Source organism: Sceloporus undulatus, chromosome 5, assembly GCF_019175285.1.
Source record: "Sceloporus undulatus isolate JIND9_A2432 ecotype Alabama chromosome 5, SceUnd_v1.1, whole genome shotgun sequence".
NCBI lineage: Eukaryota > Metazoa > Chordata > Lepidosauria > Squamata > Phrynosomatidae > Sceloporus > Sceloporus undulatus.
In genome coordinates, this window is record NC_056526.1 from 29,678,071 (window position 1) to 29,691,254 (window position 13,184).

The window sequence follows — 13,184 nt, forward strand, 5'->3', positions numbered from 1 at the left end:
GGACCCCACATGGGACCCCACCAAAATCTATGAATGCTCAAGTCCCATTAAATACAATGGCACAGTAAAATGGCATTCCCTTATATAAAATGGCAAAATCAAGATTTGGGGGATTTTTGTATTTTTCCAACATTTTCCAGCTGTTAATGTTTGAATATGTGGATTTAAAAAAAAAATCTGTGGATATGGAGGGCTGTCTGTATATACACACTTGTCCCTCCATATTCGCTAGGGTTAGGGGCACAAGAACCCCGTGAATATGGAAAAACTGCAAATAACAAAAACATGATGTTTTTACCTGAGAGGACACCTCTCCAGGAATCTCTAGGTCCTTCAGTGCAACTCTGTGGTCAACGTCCGACAGACACTGACCATAGAACTGCCCGGGAGGAACAATAAATGCCTAGTAGACTATTCTCTCTAGGAATCTCTAGGTCCTTCAGTGTAACATTTAGTTAAAGTTGACCATAGAGTTGCACTGGAGGACCTAGACATTCCTAGAGAGAACATATCAGATCCATGAATAATCGAATTCATACATGTACTGTACATACACTGCCCCAGGAGGGTACATGGCTATCCTCTCTAATTATGAGGGCTACCTAGGAGAAAGCCCATTTCTAGGTATTCCTGCAGCTATGCGGAACTTCTATGACACGGAGAGTTATTTGACAGTGACTCTCACATTGTAGGATCACAACAGAAGAAACAGATAGTAATGAACAACATTTTCAACATGCTCGGCTGGAACTCTTGCGAGTCAAAGGCCAAGATTCAACACCACTTCAGTGTAGCATAAATGTCCACCAGCAGTTATGTTACCCTTCCTTTGAGTAATCCCTGGAAGAGAGCATAACAGCAATGTGTAACACACCCTCACACTAACTTGTAAACTATAATGCACTAACACACATGCAACGTTTCTGCAACGGCAACTCTGCTTTTGCCATCATCCGGCGATGACTGTAGCGCATTGCCAACAAGTTCACTCATCATCCATAGCGAAAACTTTGGCCTGCCTTTGTCACTGACAGCAAAAGCCAAAGTGTAACAACATCTGGAGGTTACAAAGTTCCCTTAGTGCACTGGATTCAAATGCCTATGTTTTCACAGCTGGTCATGCTTTGGTATTATTTCAGTAATTTGATATTCTTTTCCTAATACAAAGCTGTTTCGGTCAGGCCTTCACAATTTTATTGGAAAATGTTAGTTCAGCAGCAGCAACCATCTGTCCGCTAGCCAAAGGAATAGAAACAGGTTGTCATGTTACACATCTCTGTACAGTCATATTTTATTTTGCTTACAATGGCCAATGCATAAGGACCTTAGTGTGTGTGTGTGTGTGTGTGTGTGTGAATTCATTTTGACCATTCTGTATTCCTGTTATCAGGAGAAAGCAGTTATATTAATAAATATATTATATTATACTAACAAATTTGTTACAGTGGCACGATAAGCTATGGTTGCCCATAATTTGAGGGGGGGAAATTATAGCCATGGTTCTCAAACTGTAAGAAGGCACAAGATTTGCTCAAAGGGGGTGCAAGAGATTCTCACACTAGAGATCCCTTGGGAAAACGGGATTTAAAGGAGAGTTAAATTGGAGAAAACCTGGAAATGCCCGAAGTTTATCACACGACGTCACTGTTAACGTGAAATAATGTGAAGTTAAACTGAAGTATAACAGGAGAAAAACGGCTGCTTTTACTTTCAGGAAATTCCGAAAGTAAAAAGATGGCGTTTTTCTCTGGTTTAACTTCGCGTCGTTTCACTTTAGCAGCAATTCGGTGTGATACTTCCCGAATTTGTGGGTTCTGTTTACACTCGAATTTAATTTAACTCTCCTTTAAATCCTGTTTTCCTGCAGGATCTCACTAGTGTGATAAAGCCCTTATTAGAGACCCTGCTCCTTTGTCTTCCTCTATTTCTGTCTTGGAGGGGAAGTGAAAGACAAGGAGGGCACTTGGAACAGCCCAGAGATCTATTTCCTTATATAATAATAATAATAATAATAATAATAATAATAATATTTCCTGCCTCTCCCTGCAGCTTCGTTTATATACCGCTTCATAGCACCTAAGCCGTCTCTAAGGAGCTTACAAAGTAAAGTGTAAGTTAATTGTCCCCAACAAGCTGGATATTCCTAGAGAGAACATATTAATCCAAACCACAAGTAATAAAATCTGGAAAAAATGAAAGCTGCAAATGTGGAGGGATGACTGTATATCAATTCAATAAATAAACAAACAAATAAATAAATAATAGAGTCCAAAATATCTGCTATGCACATGCTGAGGAAAGATGATGTGGGATTTGTTCATTCCAGCAACATCAGGGACTGCCTGAAGGAAGAGGCCCCTCCCTCCTTAACTGTCATCTCAGCCTCAGAGGGAGCGATCAGGCAGACCCAGCAACATCAGGGACTGCCTGAAGGACAAGACTTCTCCCTCCTTTAACTGTCACATTGTATTTTGTATTGTATTGCAATTTTTTACTGTACACCGCTATGATCATTGCAGAATAGCGGTCTATAAATAAAATGTATTATTATTATTATTTTAGCAACTTTGGAAGGATGCCAGGCTGAGTCAGCCCTGAGCCTCTGACTGGGACTGAACTCACAGCCTTGTGGTTTGTGAGGGAGTGGCTGCAGGACAGGCGTTTAAGCACTGCGCCACCAGAGCGCCTCATGCGCACACATGAACATGTAAACAAAAACACAGACACTAAACAAATGTATTGTATTTTTCTTAACTGTATCCATTGGTTATTTTATTTATGTATTATTGTATTAATTAATTTATTATTTTATCGTATTGAATCATTTATTTCATTTATTTCTATTTTCTTTCATTTGTATTTATTTGTATTCATTTTTAGATTGTATTCGTTATTTTATTTATTTATTATATTCATTTATGTATTTTATTGTATTCAATTGTTTATTTTGTTATTTTTTAATTTGCATTTTATTTGTATTCGGTTTTTTAATTGTTTTATTTATTATTATTATTGTATCCGTTTATTATTTATTTTATTGTATCCATTTATTTTATTTTTATTTATTGGCTTCGTTTGTACATTTATTTTTGTATTCTTTTTTTAAAACAATTCTTTTGTTAACAGTCTCCCTCAGAAGACAAAGACCCACAATGCATTTCGGCCCACCGAACCCCCCCCGCCATTGAAGGGGGTCGCAAGGCTTGCTGGGAAATGCAGTCCTCAACGTTTCTCTCTCGCTCGCTGTGGAGTTAAACAGGAGAGCGGCAGCGGAGGACACGCCCACTCGGCACCCTACCATCCAATCAGTCCTTCCCTGTCCCGCTCGTTGCACGGTTTGCTGGGAAATGTAGTCCTCGTCGCCGCGCCTCTTTTTTGTTTCCACTTCACACTGCGCTCAGTGGAGGTAAATAGACCCAGTCGGACACGCCCACTCTGCTCCCTTCCAGCCAATCGGAGCGGAGCGTTGCTTGAGCTGCGGTGGCGGTTGCTCCGTCCGTGACGTCACTGGAGGTGAAAGGTAGAACTTAGGGCCCCGGCGGGAAGGAAGGAAGGAAAGGCGTCGCCGGCGGCGGCTGAGGAAGGAGGCATCGCCCATCATGGCCTTGGAAGCGGCGCTGGCGGCAGTCCGAGGGCGCGAGCAGGCGGAGGGCCTCCTGGGCCGCTTCAACGAGCAGGTAAGGGGCGGAGAGAGACCCCTGGGCATCCCCTCCTTCCCTCTCAGGAGACGCCCCGCCCGCAAGAGACCCTTCGCCGGAGTCCAGTGTGTGTCTGGGCTTTTATTGATTTATTTGTTTCCTTTGTAAGCATTCATTTGTTTATTTATATTTATATTTTATTTATAGTGTCAGAGCGGCTTAACATTCTATAATAATAATAATAATAATGATAATGATAATAGTAATATTTCTGTAACGCCGCCTCCTCCTTTTAGGAGAGGCGAGGAGGTAAAAACAAAAACATATTTATTATTGTTGTTGTTGTTGTTGTATTCAATAATAATAATAATAATAATAATTTCGTTTATTTTTATTTATTTCTTATTTGTATGTTATTTGTATTCATTTTTTAAATTGTATTTGTTATTTTGTTTATTATTATTTATGCATTTATTATTATTTTATTGTGTTCAGTTGTTTATTTTTGTTTATTTCATTTCTGTTTATTTGTACCGAATTTATTTTTAATTGTATTCGTTATTTTATTTATTATTGTATTCATTTGCTTGTTGTTTTATTGTATTCAGTCATCTTTGTTTGTTTCATTTGTATCTATTTGTATTCACTTTTTTCAACTGCATTCATTTGTCATTTTATTTATTATTTATTATCGTGAAGGACTCCTGTGAATGTGGAAAAATCACAAATAAACACCTCTCTAGGCATCCCCAGGTCCTCCAATGCAACTCTATGGTCAACATCTGCCAGAGACAGATAATAGAAACATGCTGGAGGACCTACAAATGCCCAGATAAGTGTTTTCTCTATGAACTTCTTTGTTTTCCAGCACAAGTCTATGGTCAGCGTCTGGCTGGGTTGCTCTGGAGGACCTAGAGATTCCTAGAGAGAGCATATTAATCAAAGCCGCAAATATGGAGGGCCATCTGTTGCCCTCAGCTGAGTTGCTGGTAGACCCATTAGATCAATTACTGAATCATAAGTCAGCACTGCTATAAATTCCATTGATTTAACTGTTCTACTCTAGTACAGTTCTTCTCGCAAGACGCCTTACGTCTGTCTGATTTGGAAGGCAATCATGGGTAAAAAAGTACTGTAGCATCTCCTGAATGGCCATCTGGAAGATGCAGACGCTCCGCCGGATGTCCAGCTGCGATACTATTCTGCCCCTTTGCACATTGCTTGTCCAGGATAACATCTTCGTTGTCCTTTTTGTTTGTAATCACATTCTCTCCTTTGCCAGATATTTGCAAGTTCTCAGCCTGCTCCCTGCTGCACTCGCCAAATACATTTTTATTTTTAGTTCTTGGATAATTTTTCCAATGTATAAAGAAATGTGTTATTCTTGCTTTGTGTGTTTGTGTGTGAAAAGGATCCTTATAATTTACAGGGCTTCTTCCTTTGTGGCCAGTCTGGCCTGTAATGCCTCCTAACTGCCTGCAGTTTTTCTCATTTATATTTAAAGAGGTGGCTTTTACAGCCTCTTTGGCCTTTATCCAGGATGCATTTTGATCTTGCAATAAAACGCACATTTCCGTAATAAGATGCTTTTCTTTTTTCAGTGTAATAGCTTTCTCTGTACTCTCTCCTGTATTGGCATCTGTAACAAGAGGGGAGTCAGGAAGAATGCACAGTAGATTGCATTTCTGTGCCTTTGGCTAAGACCAAAGGGCCTGTATTACATTGTGTAGAATGCAAAATGGAGCAGAAATGGCTTTTAAAAAGCTGTGTTAAACTTATTACAGTGGGTCAAGACCTCCCTCCAAAAATGCTGCACAACTGTGTAAACCAGTGGTCCCCAAACTGTGCTCTTTAAGGGATGCTGGACTTCAGCTCCCAGAATCCCAAACTATTGGCCAACATGACTGAACTTTTTGGGAGCTGCAGTCCAAAATCTTTTAAAGGGCATAGTTTGGGAACCACTGGGGTAAACTGTTCACATTCTCAATAACTCTTCATAAGCCTAAGTAATACCCAAAAAGGAGGGAGGGGATAAGAAAGAGAAATTCCCCCATCACCGGACAAAGCGCTCTGGAGAATTTGAAAGTTGGCCACATCATGAGAAGGAGGACTCACTGGAAAAAACCAATAATGTTAGAAAAGGTGGAGGGAAGTAGAAAGAGAGGAAGACCACATGCTAGATGGATGGACTCTGTTAAGGAGATTATGGGCCTGTGTTTACAGGAGCTAAGCAGAGCAGTGGAGGGCAGGAAGTCTTAGAGATGTCTCATCCACAGGATCACCATGGCTTCAGGCAGTTAACAACAAAAACAGTTCTTTGGTTGCACCTAGTAAAAGTACAGTGGGCCCTTGGTATCTGCTGGGGTTTGGTTCCAGGACACACACACACCATGGAGAACAAAATCCATGGATGCTAAAGATCTGTCTTGTTTATTCTTATAGCCCGCCTTTCTGCTGCAGCAATCAAGGCGGCTTACATGACTAGAATATATTGGAATAATACATACTCTCAATAAATAATTTGACACACCCCCCCCCCTTTTAAAACAGGATTAAATACAATACAGTTTAAAAATTAAACATGTTAAAATGACTGCAATTTTCTAGTCAAGGCAGTGGTTTCATAAAACAGGGAGAGTACAGAAATTAGATTGAACTATTCTGGGAAGGCCTGCTGGAAGAGATCCATCTTGACAGCTTTTTGAAGCTGTCTAGGCTGGTTATTTGACAGATCTCCTCCGGCAAGGCGTTCCATAGTCTGGGAGCGGCAGCGGAGAAGATCCTCTGGGAGGTTGCTGTTAGTCTGGTTTTTACTGGTTGCAATAAATTCCTCCCAGAGGACCTAAGGGTGCAAAGTGGATTGTACGGAAGTAGGCGATCCCTTATATAGGTTGGACCCAAGCATACAGTGGCATAGTAAAATTGTGTCCCTTATATAAAAAAGAAAAATCGAGGTCTGCTTTTGAAATATATATATATTCTTTATCCATGCATTCAACCATCTACTGTAGATGGTTGAATGCATGGATAAAGAATCCATGGATAAGGAGGGCCAGCCATACTGGCTTACTAAAGATATCGTGTAGATTAGCATGGCTACCTTTTGTTTATAATAATGAATATCTGACATATCTAGCCTCCTCAGCATGTCAGAGCTACATGACCCCCCTCTCATTTTCTAGCATTTAAATTGTACTATTGTGTGATAAACTGAAAGCAAAATGTCTTGTTTCGCTAAATTAGGCAGCTGTTTGTTTCTCTGTGCTGTGGATTGAGCCATTAAGTATCTACGCTCCTTGGGGTAGAATACTCTAAGCAAGGTTACCTTTGAAGCTTCATCTGGCCCACAGCATGGTTGCTTAGTTACTGGAGTGCCAGCTATAGCAACACTGCTCCACTGATCTACATTGCTTTCTAGTGTACAGTATTGTGAAGATAATTAAAATGTCTGATTAAAGCAAACTGTTTGGACCCACGTAGAAATATTTATTTCTTGGTGGGCGTCTTGAAAACATTATGTAGCTGGGTTCAAAATTCAAGCTGTTGTTTGTGCAGGACACGTGAGTCTTCACTGAGAGTAGTCTTACACATTTGCACTCAGATTAAATTGTCAAGACTCTTGATGCATTCTATTTCAAGACTATCGATGCAATAACTCTTTCACTGCTGAATATTTTAGTGGGCATATCCAGTTTCTTCAAGCTTTCCACTTAGTTACTGTGGCCAGTAGCTAACTATTTACCCATTCTTAATGAGCTTATTTAATTCTTTTTAAAAGCCATTTTAGCAAACCATTTTGCTCCAGAAAACAGGACCTGGAACAATGGATGCAAGCTACAGGAAAAGAGATTCCTCCTCAACATTAGGAGGAGTGAGGGCTGTTCAACAGTGAACCACACTCCCTCGGTTCCTTGGAGATCTTTAAACAGAGGCTGGATGGACATCTGTCGGGGATGCTTTGATTGAGAGTTCCTGCATGGCAGGGGGTTGGACTAAATAATAATAATAATAATAATAATATGTTTTATTTATAAACCGCTATTCCAAATAGATCATAGCGGTGTACAAGAAAATTATATAACAGTACAAGAAAAATCTACAATTAAGATACACTGTATCTTCAGCTAGCCCCTGATGACGCTGGGCCGGCCTGTCTCTCCCTCAACGGCCAAAAGATGACAGTTATGGAGGGAGGGCACTCTGTCTTCAGCCAGCCCCTGATGACGCTGGGCGGCCTGCTCTCTCCCTCAACGGCCGAAAGATGACAGTTATGGAGGGAGGGCACTCTGTCTTCAGCCAGCCCCTGATGACGCTGGGCCGGCTGCTCTCTCCCTCAACGGCCGAAAGATGACAGTTATGGAGGGAGGGCACTCTGTCTTCAGGCCAGCCCCTGATGACGCTGGGCCGGCCTGCTCTCTCCCTCAACGGCCGAAAGAACGAAGTCTCCTCCCCCCCCCTCCCCCTCTCCCCCGAACCGAGCAAAGATGACAGTTATGGGGGAGGGCACTCTGTCTTCAGGCCAGCCCCTGATGACGCTGGGCCGCCTGCCTCTCCCTCAACGGCCGAAAGATGACAGTATGGAGGGAGGGCACTCTGTCTTCAGGCCAGCCCCTGATGACGCTGGGCCGGCCTGCTCTCTCCCTCAACGGCCAAAATGACAGTTATGGGGGAGGGCACTCTGTCTTCAGGCCAGCCCCTGATGACGTGGGCCGGCCTGCTCTCTCCCTCAACGGCCGAAAGATGACAGTTATGGAGGGAAGGCACTCTGTCTTCAGGCCAGCCCCTGATGACGCTGGGCCGGCCTGCTCTCTCCCTCAACGGCCGAAAGATGACAGTTATGGAGGGAGGGCACTCTGTCTTCCGCCAGCCCCTGATGACGCTGGGCCGGGCCTGCTCTCTCCCTCAACGGCCGAAGATGACAGTTATGGGGGAGGCACCTGTCTTCAGGCCAGCCCCTGATGACGCTGGGCCGGCCTGCTCTCTCCCTCAACGGCCGAAGATGACAGTTATGGAGGGAGGGCACCTCTGTCTTCAGGCCAGCCCCTGATGACGCTGGGCCGGCCTGCTCTCTCCCTCAACGGCCGAAAGATGACAAGTTATGGAGGGAGGCACTCTGTCTTCAGGCCAGCCCCTGATGACGCTGGGCCGGCCTGCTCTCTCCCTCAACGGCCGAAGATGACAGTTATGGAGGAGGCACTCTGTCTTCAGGCCAGCCCCTGATGACGCTGGGCGGCCTGCTCTCTCCTCAACGGCCGAAAGATGACAGTTATGGAGGGAGGGCACTCTGTCTTCAGGCCAGCCCCTGATGACGCGGGCGCTGCTCCTCCCTCAACGGCCGAAAGATGACAGTTATGGAGGGGGCACTCTGTCTCAGGCCAGCCCTGATGACGCTGGGCCGGCCTGCTCTCTCCCTCAACGGCCGAAAGATGACAGTTATGGAGGGAGGGCACTCTGTCTTCAGGCCAGCCCCTGAGACGCTGGGCCGGCCTGCCTCTCCCTCAACGGCCGAAAGATGACAGTTATGGAGGGAGGGCACTCTGTCTTCAGGCCAGCCCCTGATGACGCGGGCCGGCCTGCTCTCTCCCTCAACGGCCGAAAGATGACAGTTGGAGGAGGGCACTCTGTCTTCAGCCAGCCCCTGATGACGCTGGGCCGGCCTGCTCTCTCCCTCAACGGCCGAAAGATGACAGTTATGGAGGGAGGGCACTCTGTCTTCAGGCCAGCCCCTGATGACGCTGGGCCGGCCTGCTCTCTCCCTCAACGGCCGAAAGATGACAGTTATGGAGGGAGGGCACTCTGTCTTCAGGCCAGCCCCTGATGCCGTGGGCCGGCCTGCTCTCTCCCTCAACGGCCGAAAGATGACAGTTATGGAGGGAGGGCACTCTGTCTTCAGGCCAGCCCCTGATGACGCTGGCCGGCCTGCTCTCCCTCAACGGCCGAAAGATGACAGTTATGGAGGGAGGGCACTCTGTCTTCAGGCCAGCCCCTGATGACGCTGGGCCGGCCTGCTCTCTCCTCAACGGCCGAAAGATGACAGTTATGGAGGGAGGGCACTTGTCTTCAGGCCAGCCCCTGATGACGCTGGGCCGGCCTGCTCTCTCCCTCAACGGCCGAAAGATGACAGTTATGGAGGGAGGCACTCTGTCTTCAGGCCAGCCCCTGATGACGCTGGGCCGGCTGCTCTCTCCCTCAACGGCCGAAAGATGACAGTTATGGAGGGGGGCACTCTGTCTTCAGGCCAGCCCCTGTGACGCTGGGCCGGCCTGCTCTCTCCTCAACGGCCGAAAGATGACAGTTATGGAGGGAGGGCACTCTGTCTTCAGGCCCGATGACGCTGGGCCGGCCTGCTCTCTCCCTCAACGGCCGAAAGATGACAGTTATGGAGGGAGGGCCCTTGTGGTCTCATCCAACTCTATGATTCTATGATTCTAAGTAGCCATCACCTATAAAATTAACTAGTATAGTGGACCCTTCCCTTACGCAGGGGATCCATTCTGGATCCTTCCGCATAAGGGGAATTCCATGTATGCTCGAGCCCCATTCAAAAGAATAAGGCTCATGCCCACGCCACGGCGTGCATGCCATTACCCCCTATGGGGCACACCGAGCCTTCTTTCAGCATGTGCTGAAAGCTGCATAAGTTGGACCCGCATATGGCACAGGCGCACTGTGCACTGATAAACAGAAGTAACGCTACTAATACTATCACAGTGCCTTTATGAGAACGTGAATGTGCTCAATAATTTCTTCTGAATAAACACATTTAGGATTACACTGTCAGTTTATTAACATCTGAGTGAGCAGTTGCTAGGATTAATAATTAAATAATTGATATTGGTGAAGGGTTACTAACAGAGGAGTACTCAGTGGGGTGAGGAGAAGTGAAGTGGTGGCTTGTCTAAGCCCTCCTAACATGCTCCAGCTGGGGAGAGAAGTAGAGGAGCTTTTCCTCAGCAATGATTATTCTTTAAAAACATAATGCCACTGATTCCAGTAGGAGGGAAATTAATTACTCAGATTATCTTGGGTTTTATAAGAGGCTTTGGATACACAAAATCTAAGGTGGCCCTGGAATGCCCTGTCTTGAGACCTACCACTAATGACAACACCAGCTTTCTGCAGGTGAATTGGAGCACCCAGGGCAGAATACTGCCCATTTGTTAGTGTTACTTTCTATCAGCAGTGAGAGACATGACCTTCACTTTAATCCTGTACCTCTGTTAGCCATCTTAGGGTTCTATTTTCTTTTATCTTCCATCAGAATTATCATTCATCTTTTTAAAATGAAATTAATGCAAGCCTCAAAGTATTGTTCACCATTTTAAGCACAGTTGTGTGGAAGAAATGAGAAGCTAATTTAGGCCACAGGCTAAAGTGTCTTAAACATAAATGCAAGAGACTTGTATTCTAAGTGATTTGAGTTACACAGTGCTGTAATACTAAAGTAAAAATATTCTGAGAAAATGGAATGTGCAACCTTGTATGTGAAAAAATATTGACACTTTAAAAATGTTTTGTTTTTCAGAATAAAGCCATTTTCAAATTTGAACCATCTGATGAAGAGAAAAGAAAGGTAAGCATGTAAAACCTTATTCTCAAAGCTATCCATTCTTTGATATTGACTATGTGGTATGCTGCATCACATGGTTTTTACTTTAGGGAGTGTAGTGCTGTAATAGCAACAATGCCAGGCTCCATTTTATTGTTTTGTGACCTACCTTGAGTATAGTCAACTGATTAAAGAAGAAGAAGTAAAGTAACCACATTTGGAATACAGTATGCTGTTCTGAGGTCACCACATATGAAAAAAGATTTTATAGAGCTGGAAAGGTACAGCAGAGTAGAACATGATTTGTGTTCTATAAGGGAAAACGTAGTACAATCACAAATTTAAAGAACTTATGTTTTGTGCTAAAATGTTCCAATTCATACATCTGCAGTTAATTTGAATTAAATTAAGACATCTTGGGTCCAAAGCACACTGCAGAAATAATCCAGTTTGAGACTGCTTTCATTGCCGTAGCTCAGTGCTAGGAAATCCTGAGACTTGTAAGCTTATTGTGGCACCAGAGCTCTCTTACAGAGAAGGCTAAATGTCTCACAAAATTACAGTTCTCAAAATTCCCCAGGGGAGTTAAAGTGGTCTCAAACTGGATTTCTGCAGTGTGTTTGAACCTTAGTCAAATATAAGTACATAGAGTGGTTGGTCTGTTGTACTTCTCCTTATCTCAAAGCAGTTCCTCTGCAAGCAGGTATTATATGGTGACCTTGTAGCTTTTATTTTTATTTTATTTAATTAGTGGCAATACAAACATCTGTCAGTTGTTCATTAAATTCACATTACTGATTGGCAAAGTTTGCCTTTTAATTTTCATTTGGCAGAATAAAATAGAAGAGGAGTTCACTAGAAGATTAAGATATGCATCATGGTGCATTGCCACTTTTGTAATTATCTGTGCCCATCCCATGACTGTCAGCAATTTGTACTGTCCCCCAGGTTACCTGCATTTTCTTAAGGCCTCCAGGTACTGAATCACAAGGATGGACTGACAAAAGCAAGCCACCAAAAATAAAAAATGATGTCTGTTTTGGGGGAGTTTATAATGCACCCATGTGGGTGGAAGTTGCAGGCAGGTAACACGATTAGGATATAATTAATGTTTAATATATTGGATGGTTTGGTGTTTCCAGAAGTCAGTCTTTCTTCCGTGAGTAAACTGAGTGATCAATTGCCATCCAGTTTTACTTTCTCACAAGAAATGTGTGAAAGTTTCTTCGTTGATGTGAACCTGTTGGATACTTAATAAATGTTGTGTTAGAACAGCAGTTTGAACAGCATACTGTCTGTATTCCCACATCCAATGATGTTTAGTTCTTATGTATCTGAAATGTTGCATAGATAATAATGCACCTGATGAAGCTCAAGCTATAATAAATTGGTGAGTCTTTAGGATGCCACAAGAGTCTTTGATATTTTTAATATGGTCAGACTACTTTTATATAACTGATTGCTTTTTGCTTGAATATGGAAAAGTAAATGTAAACTGGGAGAGTAAACCTTGAAAATGTGAGCTGAGTGTAAACAGATGACGGTCTTGAGAATGCAGGCAACCTAGAATTCTATAGCTGTAAGGCATATATTACACTGACTCACTAAGTGAATTTATCTGCAGCTTAATGAGGACAGCTCAGTTTCTGTTCCTGTTAAATCCTTTATCACTGGTCATTCCTAGTCAGTAAACTGTTTGGTATCATTTATTTTTTGTTATTAATATCCCATTTGACTCCCAGTTGCTAACCAAAAATGTTACTCTTTCTTCCTTGTTATTTTTATAAAAACAAAACACTGATGAAAAAAGGCAGATATAATTATTATTCTTTGAAAAAGTCTGACTGGGTTAACAGTACTACAGTAGCAGAATTAGCTAACTGTAGAACACTTCACCTTGTGGAACCTTGTCCCTTACTGGATCTGATCACCAATGTTATGCGACTCCTGACATCTTTTTTCCTCTGTTTATGCCTTATATGTTCCTGCCAGCATGT

The 13,184-nt window shown here is 43.4% G+C and overlaps 1 protein-coding gene across 3 annotated transcripts in view; it reads left to right on the top strand.

Moving 5' to 3' along the window:
• Window positions 1–3,468: 3,468 nt before the first annotated feature.
• The window catches only part of RIC8B (RIC8 guanine nucleotide exchange factor B), a 42,942-nt gene continuing 33,226 nt past the window's right edge, over window positions 3,469–13,184 (top strand). For 2 of the 3 annotated variants that reach the window (XM_042468326.1, XM_042468328.1), the window contains exons 1-2: window positions 3,469–3,677; window positions 11,164–11,211. In XM_042468326.1, the coding sequence (XP_042324260.1) occupies window positions 3,600–3,677; window positions 11,164–11,211 (126 nt within the window). In that variant the 5' untranslated portion in view covers window positions 3,469–3,599. Of the gene's footprint in view, window positions 3,678–11,163; window positions 11,212–12,020; window positions 12,164–13,184 lie in introns of all 3 variants that reach the window. The other variant, XM_042468327.1, reaches the window with a different exon arrangement.